At 48.3% G+C, this 17109-nt stretch overlaps 2 protein-coding genes across 3 annotated transcripts in view; one reads left to right on the top strand and one right to left on the bottom strand.

Annotated features, from left to right (window-relative positions):
* Positions 1–7450, top strand: part of RASSF1 (Ras association domain family member 1) — a 28287-nt gene extending 20837 nt beyond the window's left edge. The window contains exons 1-5 of one of the 2 annotated variants that reach the window (XM_075831962.1): positions 1664–1931; positions 4832–4936; positions 5537–5831; positions 6618–6733; positions 6829–7450. In XM_075831962.1, coding sequence (XP_075688077.1) covers positions 1773–1931; positions 4832–4936; positions 5537–5831; positions 6618–6733; positions 6829–6975 — 822 coding nt within the window. In that variant the 5' untranslated portion in view covers positions 1664–1772 and the 3' untranslated portion in view covers positions 6976–7450. Of the gene's footprint in view, positions 1–1663; positions 1932–4831; positions 4937–5536; positions 5832–6617; positions 6734–6828 lie in introns of those variants that run through there. The other variant, XM_075831961.1, reaches the window with a different exon arrangement.
* RAD54L2 (RAD54 like 2) overlaps positions 1–17109 on the bottom strand; it is an 87030-nt gene that overhangs the window by 65623 nt on the left and 4298 nt on the right. The window contains exon 2 of the mRNA XM_075831954.1: positions 8959–9064. The gene's annotated coding sequence lies outside the window, so the exon portion shown is untranslated. The remainder of the gene's footprint in view (positions 1–8958; positions 9065–17109) is intronic.

Genomic DNA, 17109 nt, shown 5'->3' on the forward strand with positions numbered 1-17109 from the left:
GCAGTGAGGACTGACACACAGGCAGAGCCACTGAACAGAACATCAGGACCGCAGTGAGGACTGACACACAGGCAGAGCCACTGAACAGAAGGAGCTGCTGCGTAATGACAAGTTCTGCCGCTTTCTTGAGGAGGTTTTCCACGGGTAAGGAGCGCTGATCCACGATGACGGCATGTCGGCGCTCCTTTCCTCCCTGTAAACTGAGCAATGATCGGGAGTTTGGTGACGGTTTCTACGATCGCTCATCCCCGTATATTTACATCTCGTCTTCTGTTTACACGGAGAGACGCGCCGCTGACGATCGACCATTTTTTGGGCCACATGAGCCAATCAGCAGACAAGCGAGGGTTTGCCGTCCTGTCGGGTGATCGCTGCCATGTTTACACCAGTGATCGTTCCCACCGCGTCTGCTGCCTATTCAGTCCCGTTATATCCTGTGGACACGTCTGGTGTCTCGATCGGGAGCATTTGCTGTGAACATAATATATTTTAGATATCAATTTATCAGCAACATCCCTGCTTGTTGCCAGTGAATGGAAGCATTCAGAGCTGAGGAGTTGTTACAGTGTATCATTATAGGCTTTACACAGCAGCAGCACAAATCTCTCTCCCGGGGGTTAATACACTAAACAGAGAAGAGACTTGTGCAGAGGATTATATATGCAGGGTACAATTGTAGCAAACCCTCAGCTGTGAGAAGCATTCAGTCTCTGGATGTAAGCAAGATTGTTCCCATTCATCAACAGCAAGCAGAGATCTGGAAAATGGTAAAGAATTGAAACAAGGTCTATAAGAAGGTTGTGGAACTTCTCGTCCTACGATGATGAAGCTTCTCGGACAGGACACCGGCCCTTTAATGTATTCGGCCTCATTCACACGACCGTAGTGTTTTTTACTGTCCACAAATACGGATCCGTTGTCATCCGCATCTCCGGAACGCTGTCCGCACACATAGTCCGCAGTGCGTCCGTATTTAAGGATACATCCTTTAAAAAACAAATGATGTCACCGACATGTCCCAACCCCTTGACGAGGTCACATGATCGCTCAGGCGCCATTTTCTTGGGGAATCCCCTGCCGCTGCGTAACAACGCTCCCGCAATTACGGACGGCTATGGACGCACACCTGTAGCCAGCCACAATTTTGCGCGCCCATAGACTTCTATGGACGAGTTCGAGCCGCAATGGCGGACCGGAATAGGACAAGTTATACATCTCGCGGATCATTTCTGAGGCTCGGACACAAATCCGTAAATATGCGGAAAGGTGTTCATGGCCAATAGAAATGAGTGTGTCCGCAGATTATATGTAATTACGGATCAAAATTGCGGTTGTGTGCATGAGGCCTAAGGACGCAATTACAAGAGACGCTTTGTGTTGCAGTTTTGCTGCAAGAAAAGGTGGAAAAAAAATGTTAATCCCCGTCCTCAGAAGTTGTTTTAGGGGCCATTTAGACCATATCCGAAAACTTCAAGCGTTTTTACCGCGACTTGGTGCATTTTTCCATGCGGTTGCAGTTTTATCTGCACCGCAATGTCTGAACGGACCCTACACGTGGGAGCAGAGAGCCGCCCTGATCCCGCAGCACGTGGTGATGAGAGCCCTGTGACCGGATGTGGGTGGAGCCCGGGGGTGAGGTCATCGTTAACCCTCCCCCGCCCCAATCACAGCACAGTTGGCAGAGTTTGTGTACATTCAACTTGAGCGCAGCAGAGCGGACGCTGCGGGAATCCGGATCATTTATCGGCTCGTTTATCGGTGGTCGTTCTACGATGGGGAAAGGCGATAAAGACAGCGCGACCTTCGAGCGGACCTGGACCAGCACCACGAGCAGCGGATACTGCAGCCAGGAGGAGTCCGACCCGGAGCTGGAGCTCTTCTATACGGCAAAAACCTCCATACTGCCCCGGAGATCCCCGGCCAAGACTCAGGTCAGACCACGGGCGGGGAGCGGGCGGCGGCGCATCCAACCCCAGCGCCAGATGCTTCATGTCCCCGCTGTACTACGTCAGTAATCGCCGCTATTTCTATAGCACCAACATATTCTGCAGCGCCGTACACGGGAGGGGCAACTAATGCTATAAAACATCTGCAGGAGGGCACGAGAGGGGGCAGGGGGGCAACTAATGCTATAAAACATCTGCAGGAGGGGCACGAGAGGGGGCAGGGGGGCAACTAATGCTATAAAACATCTGCATGAGGGGCACGAGAGGGGGCAGGGGGGCAACTAATGCTATAAAACATCTGCATGAGGGGCACGAGAGGGGGCAGGGGGGCAACTAATGCTGTAAAACATCTGCAGGAGGGGCACGAGAGGGGGCAGGGGGGCAACTAATGCTATAAAACATCTGCTGGAGGGCACGAGAGGGGGCAGGGGGGCAACTAATGCTATAGAACATCTGCAGGAGGGCACGAGAGGGGGCAGGGGGGCAACTAATGCTATAAAACATCTGCTGGAGGGCACGAGAGGGGGCAGGGGGGCAACTAATGCTATAAAACATCTGCAGGAGGGGCACGAGAGGGGGCAGGGGGCAACTAATGCTATAAAACATCTGCAGGAGGGGCACGAGAGGGGGCAGGGGGGCAACTAGTGCTATAAAACATCTGCAGGGGGGCAACTAGTGCCATAAAACATCTGCAACCGGCGGCAGGAGGGGTGTATAAGTGGTGACCAGATGGGTATAAGAGGGGGCATGGGCAGTATAGGAGGAGGGGGCATGGGTAGTATAAGGGGCATTGGCAGTATAGGCGGGGCATGGGTAGTATAGGAGGAGGCAAGAGGGGACATGGGCAGTATAGGGGGGGCATGGACAGTATAGGAGGGGGCAAGAGGGGACATGGGCAGTATAGGGGGGGCATGGGCAGTATAGGAGGGGGCAAGAGGGGCATGGGCAGTATAGGAGGGGGCATGGGTAGTATAGGAGGGGGCATGGGTAGTATAGGAGGGGGCATGGGTAGTATAGGAGGGGGCATGGGCAGTATAGGAGGGCATGGGCAGTATAGGAGGGGGCATGGGTAGTATTGGAGAGAGCAGAAGGGGTATAAGTGGTGACCAGATGGGTATAACAGAAGAGACCGGGTATGAGAGCGGGCAGGAGGGGTATAAGAGGGGGCACCTGGGCTGCTGCTATGAGGGGATCGTCTGGGTATTACATATTGGGAGTTACTATGGATGAATCCTGGTGCCGGGGTTGGGCAGGCCGGGGGTTGGGCAGCCGTCACCACATCCATTTTCCGCGGCGCTGACGTTCTTCTTCTGTGACTAATTACTGAAAGATTCAGAATCTCTTGCATCACATTCACCTCAATGCCCGGAGCCGGTTTCTGTAATGCTGCCCGTACACCGTGCGCTTCACCAGTAACTGCCACAAAACCGCAGCAATGTCATTGCCCCAGATTTGGCGCATCGTGTACGGGCGCCCAAATAACGTCCGCTGGACCCCGGTCACCCGAGTTCTTATTAGTCATTTCTCCAGAACGCTCCGTCACGCTGACCCCGGACGTCTGACGGTTTATTTATGTTGCTTGTGTATATATATTCTATAGCGGCCGTGCAGCTGCGTTTTTTCCACAGATTATCACGGCTTTATGATGCGTTTTTTGCCTGCGCATCTTGTACATGTGGCCAAAAACCGCTGCCCCCGCGTGCCCGCCACGTGTCTGGGCCCCCTAATTATTTCTGATCTCTGTCACCCGGTGGATCTGGTGTTGGGTGACCCCTGTGGGTCTATCGAACATTGCACCAAATAAGTGGCGTCCATGCCGAGCGCCGTATGCGGTTTCCTTCCTCTCAGATTTCCGGAGTTTGTCTGTAAAGGATTCAGAGTCCTGAGAACCACAAACACAAATCTGACTCTGCTAAGCTGCGGCCGGGTGCAGAGAGTCAGGGAGGGGTTTCCATTGACAGGGCGGCATCTCATCGCTCCCAGCCCCCACCATCTACAGGAGGAGGAGGGAGTGTGGACCCCGGTACGTGGGACAGAGAGGAGGTGTCACAGGGTAATGTCGCCCTCCTCACCCAGTCCTGGCCGGAGCAGATAGGACCTGGAGTTTTTGGGTTGTTTTCCATCCGTGTCTATGAAAGGTCTTCTTGTCGGTCCAATAAGAGGGTCCTATTGGCAGATTAACTCCTCACCTCCTGGAAACAAACATCGAAGAAGGGGAATCCGCCTTGTCCATTTTATTATATAGGAAGGGATTCTTTACAGTAAGAGTAGTAAAGCGCTGGATTACCTGTCAATCCTTGTACGGCGGCGCTCCAGTGAGAGGCCAATGTACAGAAGGGGCAATAACCTAATATAATGCTACACATGAGGGGAGATCCGTCCCAAGACACGCAGAAGATACTGGGGATGGTCCGGCTGCAATAGACCCATCACTCGCAGGCTGCCAAGTAGCGGCCTGTACTCTGCTGCTCACCATAGAGGAGCCAATAGTGTAATAACGTTATACAGGGGGACTGCTCATAGTGCCGTAACGTAAAGTGACTCCGACCTCCCCGGACATACTATCTTCTATATCCCGAGGCCTCAGACCTTGTCCCAGACCCTCCGACCTATCACCGAACTATAAAATGTAGCAGCAGAATCTACTCCACCGTGACGGGGTTAATGCGCTGGTTATTATCCGTCTGCGCCGGGCGCTCCCAATGTGCGCAGAGATCAAAACGTAGAAGTTCTCCGTGCCCGGGAAATGTCTAGAGGAGAAAGTCGCCGCAGATGTTACTGTAACAAAAACCCATCCCAAGAGCGACAATTCAGACGCCCCTGTGTATAGTGAGACGGGCGCTGCTGGGGGTCGCCACATCCCATAATCTCTCGTGTCTTTTCAGGATGAGAAACCAGAGAAGCAGCCGCCGGCGCCGAGCCCGAAGGAGACGGAGCAGATGATAAAGGATTATAACTCCAAGATCAAGAGTAACCTCTTCATGAGCGCGGTACGTCCAACGTGGGGGCCGAGCCGTAATAGACGTCACGTGACGACCGACGCTGCCTGACGGGGGGGGGGGGGGGGCACATGATGAGACTCTGCCTGATGGGGGGGGTTCACTGACAGAGCCCACACGATCACTGACGCTGCCTGACGAGGGACCACACGATCACTGACACTGCCTGCCTGACCGTGGGTGGGGGGGGGGGTTCACTGACTGAGAGCCCACGCGATGGCTGACGCTGCCGGGAGGGAGGGGGGGGGCAAGCGATGACTGACGCTGCCGGGAGGAGGGGGGGGGCAAGCGATGACTGACGCTGCCGGGAGGAGGGGGGGGGGCAAGCGATGACTGACGCTGCCGGGAGGAGGGGGGGGCAAGCGATGACTGACGCTGCCGGGAGGAGGGGGGGGCAAGCGATGACTGACGCTGCTGGGAGGGGGGGGCAAGCGATGACTGATGCTGCCGGGAGGGGGCCGCGCAAGTAGAGGTGACAGCGATTGGTTCGCACACTTCCGATGGCTCTCCAGGGACCACTGTTGTTGGACGGCGCTGGTATCGGACCCCGATGAACCCGCTAATCGCCTGAACCTGCTCTATCGTTTTCAGAATAAAGATGGCTCCTACACCGGCTTCATTAAGGTCCAGCTGAAGCTCGTCCGCCCGGTTTCGGTTCCGGCAGCTAAGAAGCCGTCCTGTGCTCACGAGCGGAGAGCAGCCGCACGATCCCAGCAAGTGAAGCGCAGAACCTCCTTCTACCTCCCCAAGGACGCTTCCAAGCACCTGCACCTCAGCTCCCGCACCCCGGCCAGCGAGGTCATCCAGGCGCTCCTGCGCAAATTCACGGTGCTGGATAACCCCAGGAAATTCGCCTTGTTCCAGAGGACGGAGAAGGAGGGTCAAGGTGAGAGTCCGCGCGGGCGCCTCCGATAAACCTTCATTTGCAGCAAAACGTCACTAGTGGCTGCAGTCCTATAATACGGGAGGCGGCTGCGGCACCGTCCCCTGCCCCCGACAGCGCATACACCGCGCATTACCAAGAAAGACGGCCCCTCACCTACAAGGGACCTCAAATACACGCTGTAAAGGCAGCCTCTCCTCTCCATGTGCTGTGCAGCTGATTACCGTCTGTTGCTCCCTGTTATCAGACATGTCAGGCCGGGGAGAGGGCGACTGTAGTGTTCCTCTTATTACGCTCCAGCTCTATTATAAGCTCTGGGCTATAACTGTTACCGGCCCTTTAAACGCTATGTAAACCTACCAGTGTATTTGGTGCAACTCTCAAATACATTTTTATTAAAGATTCTCTTTACTGTTGGAGACGCTCTTGCTTTGTATCCTGTATTTGGAGCTGCTGTATTCGCTAAAACCTGTTCCCGTCAGTCCTGCCGAGATGACGGGTTCGGTGTCAGCGCGTCCTGGGTCTCTGACACGCAGGATCCACCTGTAATCCATCACATCTAAGTTATGAACTGTCAGAGACGCAGGACCCGCTGTCACTGCACCCGTCAGTCCCGCTGATCTGCCGGATTCAGGTCTCAGCGTTGGATACAGCTGCTCTATATACCGGATACAAAGCAGCTGTATCTCAAAAAGTAAAAACTGACTGACTATTAAAAAAAACAAAAGCCTTTTTAATGGTTTCGCGCCTCTAGCTCCTCGTTATTTATAGCTGTGACGTTTCTTGCAGTCTGCTTAAAAAAAGTCTCGGATGATGAGACCCCATTAAAGCTGCGCCTGTTCTCTGGACCGTGTGAGAAGACTCTGAGCTTCATCCTGAAGGAGAACGAAACTGGGGAAGTGAATGTGAGTTGGTGTTGTGTGGCGGCGTCACGTGCGCCGCCTCTCTCCTCTTCCTACATCTTGTGGTTTTCTTGCACTGACCCTCGTCTCTTCCTCAGTGGGACGCGTTCAGCATGCCGGAGCTGCACAACTTCCTGCGCATTCTCCAGCGGGAAGAGGAGGAGCACATGCGGCAGATCGTTCAACGCTACGCCCGCTGCCGGCAGCAGATGCAGGAGGCTCTGGTGTCACGTACCCCGGGCTGAACCGCAGTGCGCAACTCGAAAAGGAAAGGAGCGCATGAAGACGGCACGACTGATCCAGAGGACGTGGTGTGACTGGAGACTGAGTGTGGGGGAGCTACGGCCTGGGGGGTGGCAGAGATCCCCTCCCCCCACAGAATACATGTGAGTGAGAGGAGAGCGAGTGTCTGTATGGGACACGAGTAGCTGCAAATGTCCGGGTGACAATGCACCAAGCGGGTGAACGACGACCCTAAGGTGACGTAATAAAGTGTCCCGGCGCAAAGTGGGCCTGCGAGGGAGCCTGGACTTGTGCTTCTTCTGGGTACGACCTTCATAGGCAGTGCTGTGACCTCTAAGCAGCAGGAACCTGGGGTGTCGCTGAGCCAATGAGCTGCTTCCGGGTGAGGGGGCCCGGGTACCTGCGCTGGATGTTTGTCCCCGTCTGATTTTATATGTTTCTTTGTGTTACTTTGCACTTAATAAAATCTTGTGCTAATTTGTGTTTTGAGTTGCTGATTGTTTCCTATTGGCTCCAAGAATGCAGAACTTCAAATATCTCTGCATCTCCTGCTGGTTCAGTGTCTGGACAGAAGATATTGTGCTGCTGTGCATTGTGGGAGATGTAGTGTTTACACCATATGCTGTACATTTCCAAAAATGCACCTGAAGACTGTCACCAAGTGACAACCGGTAGAGTTGCGACTGCAGCTCTGGAAGTGACTAGAGTATAAAGGCCCTTTTACACCATATTGTTTATGCAGCAAGAAAAATTATGGTTGTTGGCAGCACATCCCACCCCCTGGTGTAAACAACGACGCGCTGCCGACATGATGGAAATGTATGAGGACGAGTGATCGGAGTAACGAGCGATCATCCCCAGACATTACTGATCATTGCCCGGTGTAACCAACGACGCGCTGCCGACATGATGGAAATGTATGAGGACGAGTGATCGGAGTAACGAGCGATCATCCCCAGACATTACTGATCATTGCCCGGTGTAAACAACGACGCGCTGCTGACATGATGGAAATGTATGAGGACGAGTGATCGGAGTAACGAGCGATCATCCCCAGACATTACTGATCATTGCCCGGTGTAACCAACGACGCACTGCCGACATAATGAAAATGTATGAGGACGAGTGATCGGAGTAACGAGCGATCATCCCCAGACATTACTGATCATTGCCCGGTGTAACCAACGACGCGCTGCCGACATGATGGAAATGTATGAGGACGAGTGATCGGAGTAACGAGCGATCATCCCCAGACATTACTGATCATTGCCCGGTGTAAACAACGACGCGCTGCCGACATGATGGAAATATATGAGGACGAGTGATCGGAGTAACGAGCGATCATCCCCAGACATTACTGATCATTGCCCGGTGTAACCAACGACGCGCTGCCAACATGATTGAAATGTATGAGGACGAGTGATCGGAGTAACGAGCGATCATCCCCAGACATTACTGATCATTGCCCGGTGTAACCAACGACGTGCTGCCGACATGATGGAAATGTATGAGGACGAGTGATCGGAGTAACGAGCGATCATCCCCAGACATTACTGATCATTGCCCCGTGTAACCAACGACGCGCTGCCGACATGATGGAAATGTATGAGGACGAGTGATCGGAGTAACGAGCGATCATCCCCAGACATTACTGATCATTGCCCGGTGTAAACAACGACGCGCTGCCGACATGATGGAAATGTATGAGGACGAGTGATCAGAGTAACGAGCGATCATCCCCAGACATTACTGATCTGATCTTGTGAAAGGAGCAAATCTGCACTGATCAACCAGATGTCTCATTTATCAGCGCTCGTTCACACGGCCAATATTGGGACAAGTAAGACGACGCTAGGAAATGATGCAACACGTTACAGTAGAAGGAATCTTATTATTTCTAGATAAAGGCTGTGAACTGGTTTGAGAAAGATCAGGACAGTCGGCGGCGGAACATCCCGGGGGAACGATGCGTAGTAACAACTCACCCTCTCCTGCTGACTTATTCCTCGTTATTGCACGCAGCCGCCTTCGCGTGAGTCACTTCCTGCAGAGCTCATGTTAAGTTTATTCATTTCATCTGAATCCTAATCCCTGAAGAAAATAAAAAGGTGGCATTTAATAATTTTTTTTTTGGGGGGTTGCAGGATTTCTTAATAGATTTACCTGCAGTTTAATATTAACGATGTCCAGATAAAATATTAGGGAGACGAAAAAGACATCAGTTATTCAGAACTTTAAAAGTTGAAGCAGAAAGGACGAACAGCGCCCCCACATCACAGGCTATGAGAGGTACTGCGGATCAGCAAACATGCCCGTAACTGGCACCTAAAATGTGAGAAAAACCTACGACCCCCTTACTGACCATACATGTTTTATGTCAGGTGGTCAGGAGCTTTATTCTGATATAAATTCCCCCTCCCATTTATTAAGGGCATATTGTACCCGTGGATTTATCTGTCCATATTCCTGATCTGACATCCAGACCTCACCACGGATCTCCTGAAACCAAATTACAGAACCATAAACCATGGCGGAATGTCCGGATGTTACGTACCAGTCCTCAATAAATTAGAAGATCATCAGAAAGTTCATTTACTCCAGTAATTCAGCTCATAAAGTGTCTCGTATATTCTATAGATTCATCACACACAGAGGGATCTCATATATTCTATAGATTCATCACACACAGAGGGATCTCATATATTCTATAGATTCATCTCACACAGAGGGATCTCGTATATTCTATAGATTCATCACACACAGAGGGATCTCGTATATTCTATAGATTCATCACACACAGAGGGATCTCGTATATTCTATAGATTCATCTCACACAGAGGGATCTCGTATATTCTATAGATTCATCACACACAGAGGGATCTCATATATTCTATAGATTCATCACACACAGAGGGTTCTCGTATATTCTATAGATTCATAACACACAGAGGGATCTCGTATATTCTATAGATTCACCACACACAGGGATCTCGTATATTCTATAGATTCATCACACACAGAGGGATCTCATATATTCTATAGATTCATCACACACAGAGGGATCTCATATATTCTATAGATTCATCACACACAGAGGGATCTCATATATTCTATAGATTCATCACACAGAGGGATCTCATATATTCTATAGATTCATCACACACAGAGGGATCTCATATATTCTATAGATTCATCACACACAGAGGGATCTCATATATTCTATAGATTCATCACACACAGAGGGATCTCGTATATTCTATAGATTCACCACACACAGAGGGATCTCGTATATTCTATAGATTCATCACACACAGAGGGATCTCATATTCTATAGATTCACCACACACAGAGGGATCTCATATATTCTATAGATTCATCACACACAGAGGGATCTCCTATATTCTATAGATTCATCTCACACAGAGGGATCTCATATATTCTATAGATTCATCACACACAGAGGCATCTCCTATATTCTATAGATTCATCACACACAGAGGGATCACATATATTCTATAGATTCATCACACACAGAGGGATCTCCTATATTCTATAGATTCATCACACACAGAGAGATCTCATATATTCTATAGATTCATCACACAGAGGGATCTCCTATATTCTATAGATTCATCACACACAGAGGGCTCTCATATATTCTATAGATTCATCACACACAGAGGGATCTCGTATATTCTATAGATTCATCACACAGAGGGATCTCATATATTCTATAGATTCATCACACACAGAGGGATCTCATATATTCTATAGATTCATCACACACAGAGGGATCTCGTATATTCTATAGATTCACCACACACAGGGATCTCGTATATTCTATAGATTCATCACACACAGAGGGATCTCATATATTCTATAGATTCATCACACACAGAGGGATCTCATATATTCTATAGATTCATCACACACAGAGGGATCTCATATATTCTATAGATTCATCACACAGAGGGATCTCATATATTCTATAGATTCATCACACACAGAGGGATCTCATATATTCTATAGATTCATCACACACAGAGGGATCTCGTATATTCTATAGATTCATCACACACAGAGGGATCTCGTATATTCTATAGATTCACCACACACAGAGGGATCTCGTATATTCTATAGATTCATCACACACAGAGGGATCTCATATTCTATAGATTCACCACACACAGGGATCTCGTATATTCTATAGATTCACCACACACAGAGGGATCTCGTATATTCTATAGATTCATCACACACAGAGGGATCTCATATTCTATAGATTCACCACACACAGAGGGATCTCCTATATTCTATAGATTCATCTCACACAGAGGGATCTCATATATTCTATAGATTCATCACACACAGAGGCATCTCCTATATTCTATAGATTCATCACACACAGAGGGATCACATATATTCTATAGATTCATCACACACAGAGGGATCTCCTATATTCTATAGATTCATCACACACAGAGAGATCTCATATATTCTATAGATTCATCACACACAGAGGGATCTCCTATATTCTATAGATTCATCACACACAGAGGGCTCTCGTATATTCTATAGATTCATCACACACAGAGGGATCTCGTATATTCTATAGATTCATCACACACAGAGGGATCTCATATATTCTATAGATTCATCACACACAGAGGGCTCTCATATATTCTATAGATTCATCACACACAGGGATCTCATATATTCTATAGATTCATCACACACAGAGGGATCTCATATATTCTATAGATTCATCACACACAGAGGGATCTCCTATATTCTATAGATTCATCACACACAGAGAGATCTCATATATTCTATAGATTCATCTCACACAGAGGGATCTCCTATATTCTATAGATTCATCACACACAGAGGGATCTCATATATTCTATAGATTCATCACACACAGGGATCTCATATATTCTATAGATTCATCACACACAGAGGGATCTCCTATATTCTATAGATTCATCACACACAGAGGGATCTCATATTCTATAGATTCATCACACACAGAGGGATCTCCTATTCCATAGATTCATCACACACAGAGGGATCTCGTATATTCTATAGATTCATCACACACAGAGGGATCTCATATATTCTATAGATTCATCACACACAGAGGGATCTCATATATTCTATAGATTCATCACACACAGAGGGATCTATTTCCAGCAGTTTCTTCTTGTAATGTTGATGATTATGGGAACAGTTACTGAAAACCCAAAATTTAGTGTCTCAGAAAATGAGAATATTATATAAGCCCAATTCCAAAAATGATTTTTAATACAGAAATGTCGTCCTACTGAGAAGTCTGTCCAGTATCTGCCCTCAATACTTGGCCGTGGCTCCGACTCTGCATGATTTACTGCATCAATGCTGCGTGGCATGGGGGCGATCAGCCTGTGGCACTGCTGAGGTGTTATCAATGCGGCGTGGCATGGGGGTGATCAGTCTGTGGCACTGCTAAGGGGTTATCAATGCGACATGGCATGGAGGTGATCAGCCTGTGGCACTGCTGAGGTGATATCAATGCGGCGTGGCATGGAGGTGATCAGCCTGTGGCACTGCTGAGGTGGTATCAATGCGGTGTGGCATGGAGGGGATCAGCCTGTGGCACTGCTGAGGTGATATCACTGCAGCGTGGCATGGAGGCGATCAGCCTGTGGCACTGCTGAGGTGATATCAATGCGGCGTGACATGAAGGTGATCAGCCTGTGGCACTGCTGAGGTGGTATCAATGCGGCGTGGCATGGAGGGGATCAGCTGGTGGCACTGCTGAGGTGTTATCAATGCGGCGTGGCATGGAGGCGATCAGCCTGTGGCACTGCTGAGGTGTCATCAATGTGGCGTGGCATGGAGGGGATCAGCTGGTGGCACTGCCGAGGTGTTATCAATGCGGCGTGGCATGGAGGCGATCAGCATGTGGCACTGCTGAGGTGTTATCAATGCGGCGTGGCATGGAGGCGATCAGCCTGTGGCACTGCTGAGGTGGTATCAATGCGGCATGGCATGGAGGCGATCAGCCTGTGGCACTGCTGAGGTGTTATCAATGCGGCGTGGCATGGAGGTGATCAGCCTGTGGCACTGCTGAGGTGGTATCAATGCGGCATGGCATGGAGGCGATCAGCCTGTGGCACTGCTGAGGTGTAATCAATGCGGCGTGGCATGGAGGCGATCAGCCTGTGGCACTGCTGAGGTGTTATCAATGCGGCGTGGCATGGGGGCGATCAGCCTGTGGCACTGCTGAGGTGTTATCAATGCGGCGTGGCATGGAGGCGATCAGCCTGTGGCACTTCTGAGGTGTTATCAATGCGGCGTGGCATGGAAGTGATCAGCCTGTGGCACTTCTGAGGTGTTATCAATGCGGCGTGGCATGGAGGTGATCAGCCTGTGGTACTGCTGAGGTGTTATCAATGCGGCGTGGCATGGAGGCGATCAGCCTGTGGCACTTCTGAGGTGTTATCAATGCGGCGTGGCATGGAAGTGATCAGCCTGTGGCACTTCTGAGGTGTTATCAATGCGGCGTGGCATGGAGGTGATCAGCCTGTGGCACTGCTGAGGTGGTATCAATGCGGCATGGCATGGAGGTTATCAGCCGGTGGCACTGCTGAGGTGGTATCAATGCGGCATGGCATGGAGGTGATCAGCCGGTGGCACTGCTGAGGTGTTATGGAAGTCCAGGTTGCTTTGATATCGGCCTTGAGCTCGTCTGCATTGTTGGGTCTGGGGTCTCATCTTCCTCCTGACAATACCCTGTAGATTCTCTATGGAGTTTAGGTCGGGCGAGTTTGCTGGCCAATCGGGCGCAGTGATACTGTGGTTATTACACCAGGTGTTGGTACTTTTGGCAGTGTGGGCAGGTGCCAAGTCCTGCTGGAAAATGAAATCAGCGTCTCCATAAATCTGTCAGCAGAGGGAAGCATGAAGTGCTGGGAATGTCCTGCTAGACGCGGCGCTGACTCCGGACCTGATATAACACAGTGACCAGCACCAGCCAATGACACGGCCCCCAAACCATCACTGACTGCGGACACTTCACACTGGAGCGCAGGACACTTGGAATGACACCTCTCCACTCTTCCTCCAGACTCCGGGACCTTCCAAATGAAATGCAAAATTTACTTTCCTCTGAGAACAGAACTGTGGACACCGAGCAGCAGACCCGTCCTTTTCCTCCTTCGCTCCGGTAAGACGCTTCTGACGTGGTCGATGTTACAGTTTTCTCCCATGTCGTGAATCTCCCCCAGATTCTTGACAATCCTTCCCAGGCTGCGGTTACCCCTGTTGCTTGTGCACCTTTTTCTACCACACTTTTTCCTTCCCCTCCATTAATCTGCTTGGATACAGCGCTGTGTGAACAGCAGCTTCTTTAGCAATGTCCTTTTGTGGCTTCTCCTCCTTGTGGAGGGGTCAATGACTCTTCTGGACTGTCAGGTCAGCATCTTCCCCATGATTGTGGAGCCACTGAACCCGACTGTGGGAGCATTTTAGGCCCCATGCACACGAACATGCTTTTGCGGCCGCAATTCCCCCGAAAATTCATGGGTGAATTGAGGTCCCATTAATTTCTATGGTTTCTACGGTCTGTGCATTGCCGCAGAGCCTGGACCGCAAAAAGAACGGACATGTCTTATTACGGCCGTGTTTTGCGGTCCAGGCTCATAGAAAATAATGCTCCGCTGCTGGCCGACCCGAAAATCACGGCCGTGCACTTGGCTACAGTCGTGTGCATGAGGCATAAAGGCTTAGGAAACCTTTGCAGGTGTTTTGTGTTGATTCGCTGATTAGAGGGTCACACCAGGAGGCGACAATCTGCAACTAACACCCCATATTCTCATTTTCTGAGACACAAAATTTTGGGTTTTCAGTAAATGTTCCCATAATTATTAACATGAAAAGAGAAAACTGCTGTAAATAGATCCCTTTGTGTGTGATGAATCTATAGAATATACGAGATCCCTCTGTGTGTGATGAATCTATAGAATATACGAGATCCCTCTGTGTGTGATGAATCTATAGAATATAGGAGATCCCTCTGTGTGTGATGAATCTATAGAATATAGGAGATCCCTCTGTGTGATGAATCTATAGAATATATGTGATCCCTCTGTGTGTGATGAATCTATAGAATATAGGAGATCCCTCTGTGTGTGATGAATCTATAGAATATATGAGATCTCTCTGTGTGTGATGAATCTATAGAATATATGAGATCCCTCTGTGTGTGATGAATCTATAGAATATATGAGATCCCTCTGTGTGTGATGAATCTATAGAATATATGAGAGCCCTCTGTGTGTGATGAATCTATAGAATAAACGAGATCCCTCTGTGTGATGAATCTATAGAATATATGTGATCCCTCTGTGTGTGATGAATCTATAGAATATAGGAGATCCCTCTGTGTGTGATGAATCTATAGAATATACGAGATCCCTCTGTGTGTGATGAATCTATAGAATATACGAGATCCCTCTGTGTGTGATGAATCTATAGAATATAGGAGATCCCTCTGTGTGTGATGAATCTATAGAATATAGGAGATCCCTCTGTGTGATGAATCTATAGAATATATGTGATCCCTCTGTGTGTGATGAATCTATAGAATATAGGAGATCCCTCTGTGTGTGATGAATCTATAGAATATAGGAGATCTCTCTGTGTGTGATGAATCTATAGAATATATGAGATCCCTCTGTGTGTGATGAATCTATAGAATATATGAGATCCCTCTGTGTGTGATGAATCTATAGAATATATGAGAGCCCTCTGTGTGTGATGAATCTATAGAATAAACGAGATCCCTCTGTGTGATGAATCTATAGAATATATGTGATCCCTCTGTGTGTGATGAATCTATAGAATATAGGAGATCCCTCTGTGTGTGATGAATCTATAGAATATACGAGATCCCTCTGTGTGTGATGAATCTATAGAATATATGAGATCCCTCTGTGTGTAATGAATCTATAGAATATACGAGATCCCTCTGTGTGTGATGAATCTATAAAATATACGAGATCCCTCTGTGTGTGATGAATCTATCGAATATATGAGATCCCTCTGTGTGTGATGAATCTATAGAATATACGAGATCCCTCTGTGTGTGATGAATCTATAGAATATACGAGATCCCTCTCTGTGTGTGTGTGATGAATCTATAAAATATACGAGATCCCTCTGTGTGTGATGAATCTATAAAATATACGAGATCCCTCTGTGTGTGATGAATCTATAGAATATATGAGAACCCTCTGTGTGTGATGAATCTATAGAATATACGAGATCCCTCTGTGTGTGATGAATCTATAGAATATACGAGATCCCTCTGTGTGTGTGTGTGTGATGAATCTATAGAATATACGAGATCCCTCTGTGTGATGAATCTATAGAATATACGAGATCCCTCTGTGTGATGAATCTATAGAATATACGAGATCCCTGTGTGTGATGAATCTATAGAATATGTGAGATCCCTCTGTGTGTGATGAATCTATAGAATATATGAGATCCCTCTGTATGTGATGAATCTATAGAATATAGGAGATCCCTCTGTGTGTGATGAATCTATAGAATATATGAGATCCCTCTGTGTGTGATGAATCTATAGAATATAGGAGATCCCTCTGTGTGTGATGAATCTATAGAATATAGGAGATCCCTCTGTGTGATGAATCTATAGAATATACGAGATCCCTCTGTGTGTGATGAATCTATAGAATATATGAGATCCCTCTGTGTGTGATGAATCTATAGAATATACGAGATCCCTCTGTGTGTGATGAATCTATAGAATATATGAGATCCCTCTGTGTGTGATGAATCTATAGAATATAGGAGATCCCTCTGTGTGTGATGAATCTATAGAATATAGGAGATCCCTCTGTGTGATGAATCTATAGAATATACGAGATCCCTCTGTGTGTGATGAATCTATAGAATATACGAGATCCCTCTGTGTGTGATGAATCTATAGAATATATGAGATCCCTCTGTGTGTGATGAATCTATAGAATATATGAGATCCCTCTGTGTGTGATGAATCTATAGAATATACGAGATCCCTCTGTGTGTGATGAATCTATAGAATATACGAGATCCCTCTGTGTGTGATG

The sequence above is a fragment of the Rhinoderma darwinii genome, chromosome 7, assembly GCF_050947455.1.
Source record: "Rhinoderma darwinii isolate aRhiDar2 chromosome 7, aRhiDar2.hap1, whole genome shotgun sequence".
NCBI lineage: Eukaryota > Metazoa > Chordata > Amphibia > Anura > Rhinodermatidae > Rhinoderma > Rhinoderma darwinii.